This window comes from Leptodactylus fuscus, chromosome 3 (assembly GCF_031893055.1).
Source record: "Leptodactylus fuscus isolate aLepFus1 chromosome 3, aLepFus1.hap2, whole genome shotgun sequence".
In the NCBI taxonomy this organism is placed as follows: Eukaryota; Metazoa; Chordata; class Amphibia; order Anura; family Leptodactylidae; genus Leptodactylus; species Leptodactylus fuscus.
In genome coordinates this window covers 94,638,117-94,660,518 of record NC_134267.1, presented here as the reverse complement: position 1 = coordinate 94,660,518, position 22,402 = coordinate 94,638,117, and the positions used below count along the sequence as shown (strand labels likewise).

Genomic DNA, 22,402 nt, shown 5'->3' with positions numbered 1-22,402 from the left:
GGTTGAGGGACAATGAAAGGAGCGGAGAACAGCTCTGGGGAGCAGGGACAGTTTGGGTTATTGTTCTGTAAAGCTTCGGAATTTTGGGAGGAAGGAAGACAAGACTGTTGGGTAATAGGAGGAGAGGAGGCAGAGTCTGACTGGCTGCTGGACAATGTGCTGTAAGCGTTCTCTGACAGCCATTGCAAGACCTGTTCCTGGTTCTCGGGCCTACTAAGGTTTGTACCCTGCAGTTTAGTTAATGTGGCAAGCAACCCTGGCACTGTGGAGTGGCGCAATGCTTGCTGCCCCACAGGAGTAGGCACGGGACGCCCTGTGGCTTCACTGCTACCTTGCTCCCCAGAACCATTCCCCCGACCTCGCCCACGGCCTCGTCCACGTCCCTTTCCGGGAGCCTTGCGCATTTTGAATTCCTAGTTAGAAATTGGCACTGTATACCAGTAGTAAAAATTGTGGGTGCACGTAACCCCAATATATTCTTTGAATTCCCAGTCAGACACTGGCACTATATGGCAGTAGCAAGAAATGAGGGTATTTGTATTCCCAATATACTCTTTGAATTCCCAGTCAGACAATGGCACTGTATACCAGTAGTAAAAATTGTGGGTGCACGTAACCCCAATATATTCTTTGAATTACCAGTCAGAAACTGGCACTATATGGCAGTAGCAAGAAATGAGGGTATTTATAACCCCAATATATTCTTTGAATTCCCAGTCAGACAATGGCACTGTATACCAGTAGTAAAAATTGTGGGTGCACGTAACCCCAATATATTCTTTGAATTACCAGTCAGAAACTGGCACTATATGGCAGTAGCAAGAAATGAGGGTATTTGTATTCCCAATATACTCTTTGAATTCCCAGTCAGACAATGGCACTGTATACCAGTAGTAAAAATTGTGGGTGCACGTAACCCCAATATATTCTTTGAATTACCAGTCAGAAACTGGCACTATATGGCAGTAGCAAGAAATGAGGGTATTTATAACCCCAATATATTCTTTGAATTCCCAGTCAGACAATGGCACTGTATACCAGTAGTAAAAATTGTGGGTGCACGTAACCCCAATATATTCTTTGAATTCCCAGTCAGAAACTGGCACTATATGGCAGTAGCAAGAAATGAGGGTATTTGTATTCCCAATATACTCTTTGAATTCCCAGTCAGACAATGGCACTGTATACCAGTAGTAAAAATTGTGGGTGCACGTAACCCCAATATATTCTTTGAATTACCAGTCAGAAACTGGCACTATATGGCAGTAGCAAGAAATGAGGGTATTTATAACCCCAATATATTCTTTGAATTCCCAGTCAGACAATGGCACTGTATACCAGTAGTAAAAATTGTGGGTGCACGTAACCCCAATATATTCTTTGAATTCCCAGTCAGACACTGGCACTATATGGCAGTAGCAAGAAATGAGGGTATTTGTATTCCCAATATACTCTTTGAATTCCCAGTCAGACAATGGCACTGTATACCAGTAGTAAAAATTGTGGGTGCACGTAACCCCAATATATTCTTTGAATTACCAGTCAGAAACTGGCACTATATGGCAGTAGCAAGAAATGAGGGTATTTATAACCCCAATATATTCTTTGAATTCCCAGTCAGACAATGGCACTGTATACCAGTAGTAAAAATTGTGGGTGCACGTAACCCCAATATATTCTTTGAATTCCCAGTCAGAAACTGGCACTATATGGCAGTAGCAAGAAATGAGGGTATTTGTATTCCCAATATACTCTTTGAATTCCCAGTCAGACAATGGCACTGTATACCAGTAGTAAAAATTGTGGGTGCACGTAACCCCAATATATTCTTTGAATTACCAGTCAGAAACTGGCACTATATGGCAGTAGCAAGAAATGAGGGTATTTATAACCCCAATATATTCTTTGAATTCCCAGTCAGACAATGGCACTGTATACCAGTAGTAAAAATTGTGGGTGCACGTAACCCCAATATATTCTTTGAATTCCCAGTCAGAAACTGGCACTATATGGCAGTAGCAAGAAATGAGGGTATTTGTATTCCCAATATATTCTTTGAATTCCCAGTCAGACAATGGCACTGTATACCAGTAGTAAAAATTGTGGGTGCACGTAACCCCAATATATTCTTTGAATTACCAGTCAGAAACTGGCACTATATGGCAGTAGCAAGAAATGAGGGTATTTATAACCCCAATATATTCTTTGAATTCCCAGTCAGACAATGGCACTGTATACCAGTAGTAAAAATTGTGGGTGCACGTAACCCCAATATATTCTTTGAATTCCCAGTCAGACACTGGCACTATATGGCAGTAGCAAGAAATGAGGGTATTTGTATTCCCAATATACTCTTTGAATTCCCAGTCAGACAATGGCACTGTATACCAGTAGTAAAAATTGTGGGTGCACGTAACCCCAATATATTCTTTGAATTACCAGTCAGAAACTGGCACTATATGGCAGTAGCAAGAAATGAGGGTATTTATAACCCCAATATATTCTTTGAATTCCCAGTCAGACAATGGCACTGTATACCAGTAGTAAAAATTGTGGGTGCACGTAACCCCAATATATTCTTTGAATTACCAGTCAGAAACTGGCACTATATGGCAGTAGCAAGAAATGAGGGTATTTGTATTCCCAATATACTCTTTGAATTCCCAGTCAGACAATGGCACTGTATACCAGTAGTAAAAATTGTGGGTGCACGTAACCCCAATATATTCTTTGAATTACCAGTCAGAAACTGGCACTATATGGCAGTAGCAAGAAATGAGGGTATTTATAACCCCAATATATTCTTTGAATTCCCAGTCAGACAATGGCACTGTATACCAGTAGTAAAAATTGTGGGTGCACGTAACCCCAATATATTCTTTGAATTCCCAGTCAGAAACTGGCACTATATGGCAGTAGCAAGAAATGAGGGTATTTGTATTCCCAATATACTCTTTGAATTCCCAGTCAGACAATGGCACTGTATACCAGTAGTAAAAATTGTGGGTGCACGTAACCCCAATATATTCTTTGAATTACCAGTCAGAAACTGGCACTATATGGCAGTAGCAAGAAATGAGGGTATTTATAACCCCAATATATTCTTTGAATTCCCAGTCAGACAATGGCACTGTATACCAGTAGTAAAAATTGTGGGTGCACGTAACCCCAATATATTCTTTGAATTCCCAGTCAGACACTGGCACTATATGGCAGTAGCAAGAAATGAGGGTATTTGTATTCCCAATATACTCTTTGAATTCCCAGTCAGACAATGGCACTGTATACCAGTAGTAAAAATTGTGGGTGCACGTAACCCCAATATATTCTTTGAATTACCAGTCAGAAACTGGCACTATATGGCAGTAGCAAGAAATGAGGGTATTTATAACCCCAATATATTCTTTGAATTCCCAGTCAGACAATGGCACTGTATACCAGTAGTAAAAATTGTGGGTGCACGTAACCCCAATATATTCTTTGAATTACCAGTCAGAAACTGGCACTATATGGCAGTAGCAAGAAATGAGGGTATTTGTATTCCCAATATACTCTTTGAATTCCCAGTCAGACAATGGCACTGTATACCAGTAGTAAAAATTGTGGGTGCACGTAACCCCAATATATTCTTTGAATTACCAGTCAGAAACTGGCACTATATGGCAGTAGCAAGAAATGAGGGTATTTATAACCCCAATATATTCTTTGAATTCCCAGTCAGACAATGGCACTGTATACCAGTAGTAAAAATTGTGGGTGCACGTAACCCCAATATATTCTTTGAATTCCCAGTCAGAAACTGGCACTATATGGCAGTAGCAAGAAATGAGGGTATTTGTATTCCCAATATACTCTTTGAATTCCCAGTCAGACAATGGCACTGTATACCAGTAGTAAAAATTGTGGGTGCACGTAACCCCAATATATTCTTTGAATTACCAGTCAGAAACTGGCACTATATGGCAGTAGCAAGAAATGAGGGTATTTATAACCCCAATATATTCTTTGAATTCCCAGTCAGACAATGGCACTGTATACCAGTAGTAAAAATTGTGGGTGCACGTAACCCCAATATATTCTTTGAATTCCCAGTCAGAAACTGGCACTATATGGCAGTAGCAAGAAATGAGGGTATTTGTATTCCCAATATATTCTTTGAATTCCCAGTCAGACAATGGCACTGTATACCAGTAGTAAAAATTGTGGGTGCACGTAACCCCAATATATTCTTTGAATTACCAGTCAGAAACTGGCACTATATGGCAGTAGCAAGAAATGAGGGTATTTATAACCCCAATATATTCTTTGAATTCCCAGTCAGACAATGGCACTGTATACCAGTAGTAAAAATTGTGGGTGCACGTAACCCCAATATATTCTTTGAATTCCCAGTCAGAAACTGGCACTATATGGCAGTAGCAAGAAATGAGGGTATTTGTATTCCCAATATACTCTTTGAATTCCCAGTCAGACAATGGCACTGTATACCAGTAGTAAAAATTGTGGGTGCACGTAACCCCAATATATTCTTTGAATTACCAGTCAGAAACTGGCACTATATGGCAGTAGCAAGAAATGAGGGTATTTGTATTCCCAATATATTCTTTGAATTCCCAGTCAGACAATGGCACTGTATACCAGTAGTAAAAATTGTGGGTGTATATAGCCCCAATTCTATTGCTAGGGGACTTGCAGGGTATTTCTGGGGTGAAGGTGGGGGGGCACACCGTTGGAACGGGTATCGGGGTATATATCGGGTATACGGGAATACACTGACAGTGTATTCCATTCAGGATCCTGGGAAAGCTGGGTTGCGGCGATTGAGCCCGTCAGTGCCACGTTACACTGACAAGCTTCTCCCTGGAATTTAGCTCTTACAAGAGCTGTTGGTTGTCTTCTCCTTCCTATCCTAGCCTGTCCCTGCCTACCCAGAATCTAAGCCCTAGCTAGCTGGACGGAAACCTCCGTCCTCGGTGAATTGCAAGCTCAGAATGACGCGAAGCTGGGCGGCGCTGTTCTTTTAAATTAGAGGTCACATGTTTTCGGCAGCCAATGGGTTTTGCCTACTTTTTTCAACGTCACCGGTGTCGTAGTTCCTGTCCCACCTACCCTGCGCTGTTATTGGAGCAAAAAAGGCGCCAGGGAAGGTGGGAGGGGAATCGAGTAATGGCGCACTTTACCACGCGGTGTTCGATTCGATTCGAACATGCCGAACAGCCTAATATCCGATCGAACATGAGTTCGATAGAACACTGTTCGCTCATCTCTAAAAATGACCTCTTCCTGATAAACCGATTGAGGTACCTCAGATCTATTATCATCCTCCAGCCCCCGGTGAACTTGGGGACCAGAAAGACGGGGGAGTAGACTCCCAGACCGAGGTCTGAGGCTAGTACCTTCTCCAGGGCGCCCTTGGTAACATATTCGGCAACCAAGGCTTCTAGACTGGCCTGCTGAGAAGGTGGAAGAGTTTGGGTGGAAACGAACCGATCTGGAGGTGGAAGATGAAAGTCGATGTGATACCCGTGTTGTATGATCTTCAACACCCATGGGTCTTGGATATGGGTGAACCATGCTCTGGAAAAGGAGGAAAGACGTCCTCCCAGGAAGGGGGGCCACAGGGAGCTGCCCCACGTCAAAACTCAGGCTTCCTCTTGGTGTCCTCCTTGGAAGCGCCACGACCAGCTCCCCTAGGGCGATATCTAAAACGCCGTTGTTGGGAAGGGCGTCTATAATTAGAGGAAGAACCTCTGCCTCTAGAGGGAGCACGTCTGCCCCTGGATGCTTGAGGTAGGGACCTTCCCCTACCTTCAGCTAATCCCTCCATAATGGCATCTAAGCTTTGGCCAGACACCCTTCCCGGCTCAAAGGGGAGAGCACAGAGTGCTGCTTTAGACGCAAAATCTGCCCGCCAAGGCTTTAGCCAAAGGGGTCTACGGGCCGCAGTAGACAACGCCATAGATTTGGCGGAGATTTTTAATTGATGGCAGGAGGATTCCGCCAAATAATCTGCAGCCCTATGAACTCTTTTCATAGAGGCCAGAATCTCATCTCTGTCTACGCCCAAGTCTATATCCCGCTCCAAGGCGGCTAAGCGGTTGCGCAAAAAGTCACCAACCATAGAGGAGGCTATGGCCACAGAGGCTTGCGCGGAGGAAGCTGAGTAGACCTTCTTCAGAACGGAGTCCGCCCTACGATCCAGAGGGTCCTGAAGATTTGAACCATCTTCCAAGGGCACCAGGGTTCTGCGGGACAGCTTTGCTACGGCCAAATCCACCTTCGGGGGAGGCCCCCAGGAATCCCACTGGGTAGTGTTAATAGGAAACAAACTCTTGAAGATCTTGGAAAGCGAATGTCCTTTCTCTGGCTGTTTCCACTGCTGCGCCATAAGGTCGGTCAGCGTGGCGTCCGCATGGAAGGCAATATGTCCCCCAGAGGCAGACGTGGAGGCTTCCCCGTCAACATCTCGGCCCACTGTAGACCGGATGGACTTCAGCAGCCTGCCCGTTTGTTCATAATGGAACGCAGTTCTGCTGGAATAACTGAGTCGTCCTCGGAGGAATCATCCTCTGCCACCCGCAGGTGTTACAAGGGGGGGGGGGAGACGAGGAACGGAGCTCAGAGCATGGTCTCCTGGTGAGCTGAGACAAGGTGCAATGGATCCCTTTGAGGGAATCATCCTGCAAAACAAAAAGGAGAGTACAAGCAAGGGAAAAACTATTTACCCAAGCGATGCCCAAACTCACCATCTCCTTGACCCAGGCCATCATATCTCTGGGAGAGGGCTCCACAGGTGGAGGACCTCTGCACCCGCGACAACGGGCCCACTCATAGCCTGAAAATAGGCAAGTTATAGGACCAGTAGTACCCCGCAGGGCACAACCTTTCAAGCCGCTACCTACCATCAGGGAGCGGTGTGTCGCAATCGAAGCAGGAAAGATGTTTCCTCTTGGAAGAGGTTTTCCTCCTACCATCCCCAGGAGGGGTAGTAGAGGATGACATATCCTACAGAGAGAGATAATAGACCATGCAACACTGTCACCATGACATCATACCAGCTTTTAAAAAAAGGGTAAATCTTACCAGGTCCAGTAGACCGGACAGCGAGGTGACTTGGCGCCCAACGTGCGACTCGAACCCACGACCTTGAGATTAAGAGTCTCATGCTCTACCGACTGAGCTAGCCGGGCTGGCGCTGTGAACAGGATCTGAACCTGTGCGGGGAGACCCCATTGGATTTCGAGTCCAAAACCTTAACCACTCGGCCATCACAGCCGGTTCCCAATAAAGTTTGCAAACTGGAAAAGAGTTCAAGATCAATGAACACCACAATCGCACGCCTTCAGCAGATACTGCAGGAAGGTCTCTGACACCAGGCCAGCCAGCCTCTTAATTCTGGCCGGCTGGAAGTGGGCGGAGCCACAATCAAAGCAGGTGAGGCAACCTGCCCAGACAACTAACCCTGTAATCAGGGGTCTGCAAAGATATACATTCCCCCCCACCAAGAGGCCCTTAACACGGGCACTTACCCCCACATCTCCCCGTCTTTTCCGGCCTTTAATAAGGCCTGAATCTTCCCTGAGTGAGCGGCCGCCAGCGCCAGGCCGTTGCCATGGCGCTATGATACTTCCGGCGAAACCGGAAGTGCGCGCTTACAGCGGCCGGCGGGGAAAGGATACACAACAGTGTGGTTCCACCCGCCGGCAGTCCGTGCGGCCACCAGAGGCGGCATGCGGAGTCCCCGGACTCTCACCAAAATGTCAGGTAAGTCACAAGGAGCAGGGGAAGCGGAGGAGAGGGGGGGCAGGGGGGATAGAGGGGGGTAGCCACACATGGCTAACAAGCACCTTCTCCCCGCAGGGCACAGAAGGTGACAAGAAGAAAACAACCGCTCAGGAGGTGAGTGATCCTGCTGAGCTTCTCAAAGAGGACACAAGTCCTCCCACCTGTCCTCTGTCCACACAGGACAGAAAAAAACACGCAGAGGGGAGGTTCTTGTGCCCTCTTATAGGGCCTGCCACGCATTTGATTGGCTAATTAAATATCCGCCTGTCCTACCAGCACACAGGGGCAGAAATACCCCACATTGTGCCGCTGTTGAGGACAACAGGGAATACATGTTATACATGCAGTGGTTGTTTTCCATAAGATGTCCCTATTATGCAGTATCATAACTGTAAATACAGATTGGTTCAACTTTTATCATCTAGTGATGACAGAATGCAGACACAGTCATAGGTTATATATGAAGTTCTAGGTAACGTAATACGAATAATAATGCGAATTATTACTTTTCTGATCCCATTTGTAAAATAATAATGTTGCATTTTGAGAAACTGAAACGATACTAGTTTTGAGGGAAACCCCTTTTCCATATAAAGTGGGCTTGAATATTAGCTTGAATCATGTGGCCTGTTGTAACCACAGGAAGCTGTGGTCAGAAAGCTATTTCCCCTGCGGTGGTCACTGCAGGGGAAATGTATAATATGTCAACCTGTAACATCTCTGCCTGTTCGGGCCCCTGCGCCACCCTCTGCTCGTGTGCTGCGGCGCAGGAGGCGCGTGCAGTTTGATAATCTGCGTAAAGTTTTTAGTTGCACTGTGTGAACACGGCTCTAGTCCTTAATTGGATTTGCACCACACCCGTCTTCTGCCTAGGTTGCCTCTGTCCATTTAGTGGTTAATCTGGCCTTGCCCTTTGATTGACAGCCTGCCTTCCTGTGAACTCCATGGGCGGGTTCTTCCTCCCTATTTAGCCTTGGTTCCCATTCACACCAGTGCTTGTTATTGCCGTGCGCATACCTGCTCTTACTGTCCCTGTTTGCTTATACTATTATACCTGACCTTTGGCTTTTCTCATTGACTATTCTCTTTACTCCGATTTGGCACTGCATCGCTCTCCTGTTACCGAACCCTGGCTAGCTGACCTCCCTTTGTTGTTGTTCGTCTTGTCTGCGTTTTGTGTTTCACATATTCAGGGAGGGTTTGTCCTCGTGGTTGTCGCCTATTACCTAGGATAGGGCCTGGCAATAGGAAGGGAAAGCGGGGGGCTTCAGCTTAGGGCTCACTGTCTCTTGTGCCCCTCCCAGGGTTTAACCGTTCTGGGAATTGCTGTCTTAGCAATTCCATTACACAACCATTCAAAATAATAGCCATCCGTATAATAGATGCCTATAGCTAACAATTTCACAATTTCAGTTCTCTGGCTCATAGACCTTTGTGACATCTATAGGGTCTAAGAGGGCATATGGACACAGGTTGCCTTAGTGAAATAGCCCTTTTAATGTTAGCCTTCTGTGTATTGCAGTTTTTAGCAGATAAATGATCATATTTGTTCCAACAGATAATGCTCACCATAATAAATTTGACTTGAGAATAATTTTAGCATTCAGTAATATTAAAAGTTAAATAATATAACAGCCACAAATTATTTTAAATTTTTTAATGTGATTTTTACCACTAAAATTGACTTTGTTCCCTTACCATCATCTAGGTTCCCATTATGATCTATCTGGAAATGAATGCTCCCTTTCGACAGGAGATATTATCAAAATCACTGAGATAAAAGTCAAGAAAGTCATAGCAATGTGTAATGAATATAGCACGTTGCCTGCCGCAGAGTTATCACCTGATTTCCCAGGTAATGAGCACCAGTAGTCATTTGATAGAGTATATTATCAGACCTACATTCTTAGCAAAGCTTAACTTGACACTGCTGTGTGATATTTTATTACATAACACAACAAAACCATTGAAAAAGTCCATGCCGCAGTGAATTTAACTGTTAAGTTATACTTTGTTACAGCTGTACTGATTTTCTTACTTTGCCTGCACTGGTAACATAAAGAACTAAACTCCATTAAGAGAATTACCTCTTCAAGAACAGAACGAACAATTATATTGATTTTATATGCTGGAAACAACCAAAGTAAACCTTAATAGAATTCTTTGGACAATGTAAATAAAACAGAACAACAAGAATAATGTATGTGCAAACACTTTGTAAAATATCATCTGTACTAATTTAGTCTGGGAGAGCAAATCTTGGGAACTATGTGTTTGTGCTAGTACTGTAGTTTATCTACAGAAAGATTGAGGAGGAATGGACCCAGAAGTTAGATGTAAGCACATATGGCATTCATTTTAATAATTTCAAAGTTGTGGATACTGTAAGGGTGTGAACCTAGAGGGAACTGTAGAGCGACCAGGAAACAGGGTTGTAAATTACCTTGACTACACCCATACCTGGGACCCAACTCCAGAGACTGTGCTTCTGCTGGTCTCTTGGGACAGACCACCTGTCTGTCCCCCTCTGGCCACGGACTACCTGTTCCCTGCAGGTCAGCAGCAGCACTGTCTCTGGAGTTGGGTCCCAGGTATGGGTGTGGAGAAGGTACTTTTCAACTCTGTTTCCAGGTCGCTCTCCAGCGTCCTCTAGGTTCACACCCTTACAACACACATCAGGGAGAGTGTTTGCCTACATAGACAGTACGTAGACTTACAAGTCATTCCTGCTCCGCTAGGGATTCTGGGTAAAAAATATGCAAATCTATTCTCCAGGATGTAATTAGGAGAGCAGTTCACTCTGTACGCAGCCCTATAGAGGGCAGCATCCTTAACATCATGCATGACTCAGTTACAAAGTCTTTTTTAATCATGATGTGGATTTAATTGCCAAATTAGTATTTCTATCCCAAAAGGGACAGATTCCCAGCTATGGACAGCGCTGTTTCAGCCTATTGGGCCATCCTCAGCATAGCGTAGGGATACTGATTTGGCAGAGTGAGAGACTATAGACCAGGGTCAGGGGACAATCGTACACATCAGGGAGAGTGTTTGCCTACATAGGCAGTATGGAGACTTACAAGTCATTCCTGCTCTGCTAGGGATTCTGGGTAAAAAATATGCAAATCTATTCTCCAGGATGTAATTAGAACAGTGCACTCTGTACAATACTCATTCTATTTCTATATCAATTCAGTTTTGAAGTTAATACTCTTTAACGCTGGGGCCCCATATGGCATAAACACCGCAGAAAAAATGCAGGGTTTTATAGTCACAGCAAAGCAGATGGGATTCTAGTGAATCCCATTCCCACTTTGCAGAAAAATATACACAGCGGGCACGCTGCGATTTCCAAAGCCATCATGATTTTGAAAATCGCAGCATGTCAATTATAGCTATGGAGCCCCTATAGGTATAATGGAAGTAGAAATTCTGAAGCAGAAAAATATAACTACTTTCTTCCAAAAATGTGACACTCTTGTTCATGGTCTGTGTTTGATGTTGCATGCCAGCCACTTTCAATTGAGTTAGGATGAGCTGCAACAGCAGGTATAGCCCATGAATGCAACTGTCAAGAGTCTAAAAGAAAGAAGGTTTTTCTAATGTAATACAACCTATTTCGGATGCCTATTTGGATATGTCAGTAATATTTTGAAAACAAGATTGTCCTATATAAACACATTTTTTGTTACTTATAGGTTTGTTTACAGTCGTTGCCGATCAGAACCCATATCATTCAATTGAAGAAATCGTGCAGACACTGTATAATGGATCCTTACAGTTTGGCTATCCAACCCTTTACAGCAATTCTGAGCTTCGTATAGGAGACTTGATCATAGATAAAGGCAAAGCCATCGTATTCAACTCTGTGGAAGAAATAAATGGAGTCAAGTCAGTGACTTGTAAAGTGACAATAAAGGGAACAAACCATTCATTTATTTTACCTCTGTCACATACTGGAGAGTTCTATGAATGCCAGGATGAAAGAATGTATACACTCAAACAAATTGTGGACTGGAAAATTCCCAAGAGCAGGAATAGGACAGTGATACTTAATGATATTATGGGCAATTGTATAAGTCAAAAACATTTCTACAGTGCTTTCATTAAAGGAAGGATGGTTCTGAGGCCTGTCTATGAAATAAAGACTCTGACACAATGTAAGTAATGTCTGAGAAATAAGTATTCATTGATGGATGAGGGTGACTGCATGAATGGATTCCTTTTGTATATGATGAATTCTACTAAATGCCACAAAACATAAAAATAAGAGCAAGAACTAGGAACAAGGAAATGGGGTTGGAATAAAATCAATCTGAACATGCTCATGGATGCTCACATCTCTTTTATCCTACATTACACTGGTCATTAAAGTTGAGCGATCGGGATCGGAAAAGATCGGATCCCGATCGGCGATTGAGTAAATTTCACGATCGCGATCAGGTTCCGATCCCGCCTAAAAAAGATAGGGAACGGAATTCCAATTCCGATCCCTCAACCGACTTACCTGCACAGAACCGTTGCCGATCCCCGGAGCTCAGGGCCGTTGTTCTCTTGTTCTCTCCTCTCTCTCTTTGCACGCCGGCAGAGCGCTGAGCGCGCCCCCGCCTCCCTAGGCTAGTGTTACTGCTGGGAGTAGGCGGGGCTTGTTGTAGCTTAGGAGAGTGTGGGCGGGTACAGGGAGGGGAGACGTGAGTGATGCACTCACGTCTCCCCGCTTTGTATCTGCCCACACTCTCCTAAGCCACAACAAGCCCTGCCTTCTCCCAGCAACAGTCACACTAGCCTGGGAGGTGAGGGCGCGTACAGCTCTCTGCGAAGAGAGAGAGGAGAGAACAACGGCCTGGGGCTCTGGGGATGTCTCTGAGCAGCTGTAACCTGGCTGGAAGCTTGACAGGAGCTCACTTCTGAGGCTCCATTGCCAGTAAAGAATCTGTTTATGTGAAACTTCTTAGTAAGGTGGTAAAGCACAGAGAAAGCATTGTAAAGTAGTGCACTTCAAGGAGATACAACACAGTTGAACAGCTAGAGTGGCTTCACAGCAGTACTCCTCCTTCATTGACTCATTCCACCTCCTGTTTTCTTGGGGTTTTCTTGACTATGTCGCTCCTTTGGAACATTAGTCACACGGCAAACATCTACAAGAGCACTTTAGCATTATGCAGTGTCTCCTCTGGTTTATAGTATTTACAGTAGTTTACAAAAGTAACTCAACAGACATGTTACTTTTTCAGGACTGGCACAATCTAGTCCTAGGAGAAATATTTACACACCTATAATATATGGTTGCCTCTTGCTCCAACTCCCACAGGCCCACTAACATGACCAGCCAACAATCACTCCACATGACAGGTGCACAATAGGGTATCAACATAACCTGGATCATACCCTGGCTCTACATAGCCGCAAGCTAGGAACTTTCTCTACTTCTTAGACTTCATCATTCACTGACTGGAATCTGGCCTATAGGCTAAGCCCTTACCCTGCACTAGCTTTCGAGAACCCAAATGGCCACTTCACATGTGGCAATGGCATTACATACTGGAGCTATACACCTCAATCGTTACATGATCATGAAAAACACAATATGTCAAGCTAGCAAAAATATTCTCTTAGGATGTGACATCTACACAATACCAACAACAGTATCTGTGTATCATGTATTGCTCCTTCTCTACAGGATGCCATCACAAACAAAGCAAGCTTTCCAAATGCTCAAGAACACATCAACATCAACTACTCTGTTCACACAGGCATTATCGCCTGCTGCTTCATTCACCCCGCCATACTGTCATGTGACACACCAAATAAAACGCCTGCTCTATCATGTGTCACCATGGTTAGCATTCACTAGTAAAAATGAAGCCCGTAAGAAAGTTGTTTTTCTTTAATTTCATCCCATATTGAATTTTTTTTCAGTTTTCCTGCATATCAAATGGTACCATTATGAAGTACAATTTGTCCTGCAAACATAAAGCCTTCATGTGGCTCTTTGATTAGAAATATAAGAAATTCATGGCTTTTCGAAGGCAGGGAGTAAAAAAAATAAATAAAAAAAAATCACTATGGTGGGCAGGGCTGAAGTTATTGATACTGAATTGCAACATTTTACTAGGGAAGATGTAGAGAACAGATGACTCCTGAGCATATTTCTCTTCCACCATTAATCTACTGTGAAAACAAGCCTGTGACTGGCTAAACTACTAGTGATCATAACCCTTAGGGAAGGTTCACATCTGCGACCATGCACACTTTAAGCAATCCAGCTAGGTTTATGTCTTCTGCCCCAAGAAACCGGACAGGGGACAGAAACCTGGCAGTCAGTTTTCAAACCCATTCAGGTTTTCTACCTGTCCTTGGCAAAATGTTTTTTTTTTTTAACCGGACACAAAGTCCTGCATTTTTTTTTTTTTTTTTTAAATGTAGATTGTGAGCCCTACGTAGAGCTCACAATGTACATTTTTTTCCCTATCAGTATGTCTTTTTGGAATATGGGATGGAAATCCATGCAAACATGGAGAGAGCATACAAACTCCTTGCAGATGGTTTTTTGCCCTTGGCAGGATTTGAACACCAGGACTCTAGTGCTGCAAGGCTGCAGTGCTAACCACTGAGCCACCGTGTGGCCCCTTCAAAGTCCTGCATTTCTGTATTTGTGTCCAGTTAAAAAAAAACTAAAAAACATTTTGCCGCAGAGAGATACAAATCGCTCACGAGCGCTCACTTTTCAAACCCATTCACTTGAATGGGTTTGAAAACTGACTGCCGGGTTTCCGTCTCCTGTCCAGTTTCTCAGGGCAAAAGATGGAAACCCAGCAGGATTGCTTAAAGCGTGCACGGGCGCAGATCTGAACCCGCCCTTAGTAATATATTACACAATTCTTATACATAATCTACTAGACAGTAGAGAGTTGCTATGACATTTAGATGTCAGTGCACAGAACTCCAAGCCAACTGCACAGGTTGGACCTATGGTATGTTCACCCGTGCTTTGTGCGGATATTTTGTGACATCATTAAAATGTTAACTGCTGTACCAAGCTGTGGAATATGTTGGCGCTATACATGTAAACAACAGAAATAGATAAATAATAAGGTATTATATCCTTTCTCTTTCTCATTTCAGATGGAGGGGTTTTTAATCTCTCGTCAGACCTGGATGTAGATGTTTCGGACATTACCCAACAATGCAATTTAAAACTCTTTACACAAATATTAAACATTCAAGATATCTTTGAAAAAACCACCAATGAATTTCCATTAGTAGCAGAAATTCTAGAAGGACCATTAAAAAATTATAAGGCTTACAAAGTACTAAGATGTGGCAAAAGGATCATTGTTCACAAAAAATATCAAGCTGATAGAATTATTGCCTCTGAGTCAAGTGGTGATAGTCCAAAAAGACATTTCCTTATTCCATCCAGCTACAAAGGAAAATTTAAAAGGAGGCCGCGCTTCTTCCTAACTGTCTATGACCTAAGTATTGCCAACAGAGAAATGGTTGACCTATATGTTGTAGCAACAAAATCATTTCATCCAATACATGAAGAATTTTCCTCACTAAATGTTGGAGATGTGTTGCAGGTGAAAAAGCTTAAGTCGTGTGAAGTTCTCTATGAAGGAACAAAGACCATTGTAGAAGCCTTGGAATTTACAAACACGAAAGATGGAAACTCTCTGAACGTCATTCTTCCACTCTATGTAGAAGGTGGCTTTAGGGAAATTGTACATGATAACAAGCAATACTCCATATCAGAACTTTGCAATCACTTTCAGCTACCTTTGAATGTAAAAGTTTCAGTGAGGGACCTGTTTACTGTGGGAGAGGACATTTTAGCCAACGCATCGGTATTAAAACTGGAAGAGCAGATTACAGACTCATACCTGTTGGTTAGTTTATACAACAAACCTGAAGATGTTTGGGAACTTCCTGTTTTCCGGCTAAGTATTACTTTTAATGTTATTGGTAACTTTAGTGGCAAAGTTTTTTCTTTACCAACAAAAACTAACATAGAAGAAATTAATGAAGAGGAATATTTTATGGTGAGAAGATACGAAAACCACGTTCAGCTTCCACCACCTCGACCTCCAAAGACTCCATCATATATGAATAAATCCAAACCAATAGACGTTCAAGAGGTACTATTTTGTTTCATTTATTTTAACATGTTATCTATCTATCTATCTATCTATCTATCTATCTATCTATCTATCTATCCAGGAGTGGCTTATAATAAGGGTGATATGTGTAGTTGCCTGGGGACTGAGGCTGCAAAGGGACTCAGCCACAAGTAAAAGCACATTTGCTATCATTATAATCTGACATCACAATGAACTTTATTGGCATCCGCTGATATAGCTGATTATAGTGGTGGAACATGGGAGTCTACTGGAGGTGGGAATTTGTCACGAAAACCTCATGAGATTTGTCCAGCAGTTTTTTTCAGATCGAACTTGTCCAAAGTAGAATTGCTATTATTCTTTGTTGTCTCTTCAGCGATCAGAATATTATTAGCAGCGGATCAGGGGAAGTGAGTAAACATACCAAACATTCTTACTCACTTCCCTTGGGCTCTGGTGCAGGTCCCTTTCCTTCATGGAACTCTTCCACCCTCCAAAATGATGTCAAGGAGTGCTGAGCCCTATGATTGGGTCTCATTGGTCCTGTCGGCATTATGATGCTTGTGTTGATACATAATGATTTTGGCGTGACCCACATAACATTACTGACATCATTCAGGAGGCTGGAAGAAGCCCAAAGTTTATGTTTGACCAGTGCTGAAGTCCAGGGGAGGTGAGTAAGACTGTTGGTTATGTTAACTCGACTCCCTTGGATCTCCAATTATTGTACTCTGGGGTTTGACGTGACACCAGAGAATAATAGTATTTTGTGAGTGGCAAACCTCAAAATATTTCTGCCCAAACCAGAATATTTTTTATTAGCATAAGGGTCACTTTGAGATGTTATACTGTGTGGAGTGGCTATTGTGGGACGTTATGCTATGTGGACATTAGATTTTGTGAAGGGTCACTATGGGATATTATACTATGTGGGGGCCATTATGGAGCAATATAGTATGTTAGGGCTGCTAAGGGACATTATACTGTGTAAAAGGCTACTATGGGACATTATACCATGTGAAGAGTTCACTATGTAACATTATACTGCATGGGGGCCACTATGCGACATTATACTGTTTGAAGGGGCCACTATTGGACACTATATAGTGTGGACAAACAAAGTACACAGTAGAAAAATGGGGAAAGAACAAACAATACCCAAAACCAATGGAAATGGAAGTATAGGATGATAAACATATATATACCAAAGGTCCCAAAAAACGTTTGTGTATAAGGGCAATATTGGTGGGTAAATACAACCACATACATCAGTATCACTATGAAATCATGAGAGGTATAAACATATGTATAAATACACCAACAAGCCTGATAGAGACACAAACAAGGGACTACTTATCAAAGATATTACCTATACAACCAGAACCATAGGGAGCTGCGACCACCCGACGTACGTTTCGCCAAAAAATGGGTTTTGTCAAGGGACAAGGAGTGGAGTAGCATGATGATATGAAATGACGCAACCTGTACACCGGTTTATGTTTGTATCTAATTTTTACCCCTATTTATACCATCATGCTACTCCACTCCTTGTCCATTGACAAAGCCCATTTTTTGGGCGAAACGTACATCGGGTGGTCGCAGCTCCCTATGGTTCTGGTTGTATAGGTAATATCTTTGATAAGTAGTCTCTTGTTTGTATCTCTATCAGGCTTGTTGGTGTATTTATGCATATGTTTAAACCTCTCATGATTTCATAGTGATACTGTTATATGTGGTTGTATTTACCCACCAATATTGCTCTTATACACAAACGTTTATTGGGACCTTTGGTATATATATATATATATATATATATATATATATATATATATATATATATGTTTATCATCCTATACGCCCCTTTCCATTGGGTTTGGGTATTGTTTGTTCTTTCCCCCTTTTTCTACTTTGTGTACTTTGTTTACTGTTGTTTTTATTTTATTACATTTATTACCTTAGCTGGGTGTTTTTGTATTTGAGTATATGTTTAACATTGATGCACACCAGCACAGAGTTGTTTTGCTTGTTTTGTATTACACTGTATAGTGTGGGACAATATTCTGTCACATGGATCTTTAGCAATTGGGGGCATGCTTTGTGAACAGCCCAGGGTCCATAGTACTCTTAACCTGCCCCTACATGTATCTGTTTATCTAGAGGACCAATCTAGGAGGGTCCAGGCTATGGTCTTTTCTAACAATATATATTTTTTTATTTCAAGTTTAATAGGTAAAAAAAACACAGGCAAAGCACATGGTAGACCTAAGGTTGAAGCCCCACTTTGCAGAAAGGTAGCATTTTTTTCTTGCAGATTTTGCTGCAGTTTTTAAGCCAAACCCAGAAGTCGATTGCTCATAAACTAGAACTATAAGAACTTCCTGTACATTTCTTTTTCGTCTTGTAGCCATTCTTGGCTTTGGCTCAAAAAAAAACGCAGCAAAATCTGCAACAAGAAAAGTTACCACATGGTGCCTTAGCCTAAAAGAGTGTAATAAACTTTGTAAATACCTCTGTATGCCAAAACGTTTGATGACCAAACCTATTCCTATAGATGATAAAAACCGCATAAGAGCAATGCCTAAGCAGAGGATAAATTCAGAGGACTTATTGGTCCAGAACCCTGTTGGTGGCAATACATTAGCAAGGTGGAATTATTTTTTAAATTTGCATAAATAAAATATCCGAGTTTTACTGTATTGACAGGAATGTTAATGAAATATCTGGAACAGAGTCATTGAAACATAATTTAAGTTATTTTCACAAACCGCAAGAGATCCATTTGTCTCTGTTGTTTATGCTCACAATTATGTTATAAGTAGATTGTAAAAGCCTTACAACTTCACAATTACAGATCCTGCACAAAGATGCTATTTTATTAGTCTATTTCACTTGTCTTTACTCTGTTTTGTTGTATAATTTCTTCATTTTTTATAACTTTACACTCATTTTCCACTCAATTACTTGGCTATTAACGGTGTCAATCAAAATATTTCCAGTTCTGTGTTCCCCACTGTAAGTATAACTGCATCCTTGCTCTCTGTATTCAGCACAGCAAAGCTATATTTTCATTTTATCAGCTGTCTTCCTAGGCTTCACTGGTTACAATACATATGAGGACAATATCGAGCATTTCTTTATTGCTTTACAATGGCAATACATTTCTAGAGGTTTGCACATTCTCCAAATGCTTTTGATTGATTGTTTTTAAGACTAAAAAAAATAAAAAATAAAAATAAAACTGACATTCAACTTACTTGAGGAAAATGAGAATTTCAACAAACAGTAATGTAATGAAATGGAATATAGTTTTAAGGCATTTTAGAAAATGATACAGAGCTTTGTGGGCGAATGTTGAACAGTTGTCCATGTATATACAAGATTCAATTGTTGAAAGAAAAATTTCTAGAAACCATAAGAGTAAGTGTGTGTGTGTGTGTGTGTGTGTGGGGGGGGGGGGTACTGATGCCAATGTGAGTGATTTATAAATATGGGGCACTGTGGGCACATTATACTACATGTAAAGGCACTGGGTGGTTCATTACACTACATGTGAGAGCACTGTGAGGGCCATTTTGCTACATGTGAGGGCACATTACAGAACTTTTAGAAGTCATTTATAAGAGAATTTTTGGGGACTAGGCTGAAACTTTTTTTTTTACTAGGGGGTACTTCACTTGAAAAGGTTGAGAAATGTTGTATAAGAGGAATGATGTTGCTGAGTGGGGTCAGCACTGCAGAAGGCAAACTGGGCTATTGCCCGGGACCCAATCCCCAGGGGTCTCCTGTTTGAACCATTACACCATTTGCAGAACAAGGATCCATGGGCTCTATGACTTGGTAAAAAAGGTCCTATTGGACCTAAAACCCTTTCCTGACCTATCTCTAAGTGAGTAATTGACTGACCACCTAAAACATATATTTTTATGCATCTTACAGATAAAATTAGAAACTGTCAATTAAATGTATGCCCTTACCCCTATGAGCTACCAATATATCTATTTAACGTAAAATAAGCTACCCTTACCTATATTTTTTGGATAAATCTGTAATCTCAATCTATGTCCTGCCACACACAGGACATCAGTTCGACTGTGAAGTCAGTGCAGTCCAGCACAGGTAGCATAATATCAATAAACTGTGCTGTCTGTGCCGGGTCAGTCTAAAGTCATATTCCAGAAGAGACCTTCACCACTCCAGTGATTGTCATGGGATAGGGATCAGGTGAGTATATGGTGACCCTTCCCGCTCTGCACTATACTATTGTGTCATATGCTCAGCAGCATAATAGTATGGTGCTGTAATGCCACGAACGCATGAGCAATGTCTGCGGCATTACTTCCAGCACTTGGCTATAATAGACAGCCGAGGCCTATGACTAGCTGCTGGAGTTTGAGTATTTTCTAATACCAGTGGATTAACCCACAATGCGATTGCAGCGTCCAAGGGGTTGGTATGACAGGTAGGACTCTTGACTGGTGCTCCCTTTAACATATAGAGAGACTATGTGCGATATGCTGCAATACAATGTGGGACAGGTAAAAAAAAGAAAAAGAAAAAATAAAGGATAAAAACATAAACAACTAAAAAGTAAAAAAAAAAACAATAACACCTTTTAATTATAAAAAAAAACACATATCGTAACCAAAAAAAATAAACATGTTAGGTATCCCCATGTGTGTATAAGTTTACACTATGCAGAAATAGCATTATTTATTCTGCATGATGAACACTTTAAAAAAAATACTGCACTGCGCAAATTAATATATTTTGGCTACCTCTCTTCCGTCAAAAAATAGCAATAAATAGTCATATATAATCATATTTGTGGCACCATCTCACTTTGTTTAAAACAAGCCTTGCTGTTCAGAACGACTGTGTGAATTAGCCTTGCATACAGTCAACTAAACGTAGCCTAATAGACAAGCTAAAGCATCATACAGGAAGTGGGTTAGAAGTAAACCGGGGCGTGTATTGTATCTCTGGATGGTTTAAACCTTTTATTGTGGCATCTCAGTAATCTACCTGTGGTTTTCTTCCAACAGACCTGCAAACAAGAATATATGCTAGTTTGCTGATATTGCTTATGAGAATGATGCCTTATGAAACAAGTGAGAATCATACCATTAAAGGGGTTTACTTGCTTCTAAATGAAGTTTAAAGGCTATGATCACCTTTATTTTTATGTAAGCGCATCATTTGGGCTAAAAAATCATTTTTTGTCTACTGTTTGGCTTTTGCAACTGACAAGTACTATATATGCACTAGAATACAAGTTGGAGAATGCTACTTACTAGCAAACCTGCCAGAATGACTCTTTAATGGCTAAGTCTCCAGCTCCTCTATCTCCTCTGCTAAGTGATCTTCTAAGGCAGGGTTCACACCAGCACTTAATCTACATTTGGGGTTTCCATCTCTGAATCTGCTTAAAAAAATGCAAGAAGCACTTTTTTCTCTGTACATTTCACCTTTTTGAGGTTGAAACCCGGTGGACTCCATGATGGCCTATGGGATCTGCGCGTAACCGCTTTATTAAGTGAATTAGGTTTCCATTCGGGGGGACCCCCTGAAAGAAAGCTCGAAAGCAGGTGTAAATCTAGGGTATTAAAGCTTGTTGATCTCATCTGTTATAGGATGAGAGCAATGGACTTAAACAGCATTGAAATAACCGATGCAGATAGAGAGCCCCCCCCCCCCATCTGCATTCACTCCATTGTAAAAACTTAATGGAAGACAATAGAACAAGCTATTTCTCTGTGCCAATCAATAGACTCATGTCTATAAGGGACCAGTGAAAATGGATTACCCTTAGGTGTACACTTAGCCGTGAATAAAGTACTTTATCATGGCCGAGTGCACAACAATGTCGTGAGAATGAGGCCTTAGCCTGCTGAAATGGCAGATTTTGAACATTCAGCGAACAATTGTTCATACATAAACCTTTGAATGCTCGCCCTATACAGCTGACAATCAACTAAAGTTGGTTAAAGGGATTCTATCATTAAAAAAACTAATAGCACGTCGGAATAGCCTTTATAAAAGCTATTAATTTCTTACCTTTATCTATCATCTTACCTATTTTTTCATTTTTAGTTTTTTCTTCTTTATGCTAATTGTGCAGCATTCCAGCGCCGCCTTTCTTCCACTCCGTCCAGCATTCTGCTCCTCTTCACTCCTCTTCTTACAGGAGACTACCGCAAAATGACCGACAAAACAGCTGACTGCGCATGTCCGTCGGCCTTTTTGCAGTAGACTCTTACACACATTTAGTACAGCGCATGTCACCCATTAAGTCAAAAGTATGATGTCTTTGCCACAGGTCTTAAGTAGCAGCATGTACAACAGTGGAGGAGGGGGTAGACACTTTTGGGAGGGACTTTTGATATTGTATTACTTTTACTGGCATTGGACTATGTTTCTGTAACTTGGAAAATACCTTTAAATTCTTAATACATTTTTCTAGCACTCAGACCTCAATTTTATCAATAGCTCCAAGTCTA

The 22,402-nt window shown here is 41.9% G+C and overlaps 1 protein-coding gene and 1 non-coding gene across 2 annotated transcripts in view; one reads left to right on the top strand and one right to left on the bottom strand.

Annotated features, from left to right (window-relative positions):
* Positions 1-22,402, top strand: part of THEMIS (thymocyte selection associated) — an 86,767-nt gene that overhangs the window by 29,914 nt on the left and 34,451 nt on the right. The window contains exons 2-4 of the mRNA XM_075266873.1: positions 9,494-9,640; positions 11,484-11,945; positions 14,911-15,923. Of these exons, the coding sequence (XP_075122974.1) occupies positions 9,494-9,640; positions 11,484-11,945; positions 14,911-15,923 (1,622 nt within the window). The remainder of the gene's footprint in view (positions 1-9,493; positions 9,641-11,483; positions 11,946-14,910; positions 15,924-22,402) is intronic.
* On the bottom strand, positions 7,194-7,275 carry TRNAS-CGA (transfer RNA serine (anticodon CGA)). Its single transcript has one exon. It is a non-coding gene; the product is annotated as a tRNA-Ser (tRNA).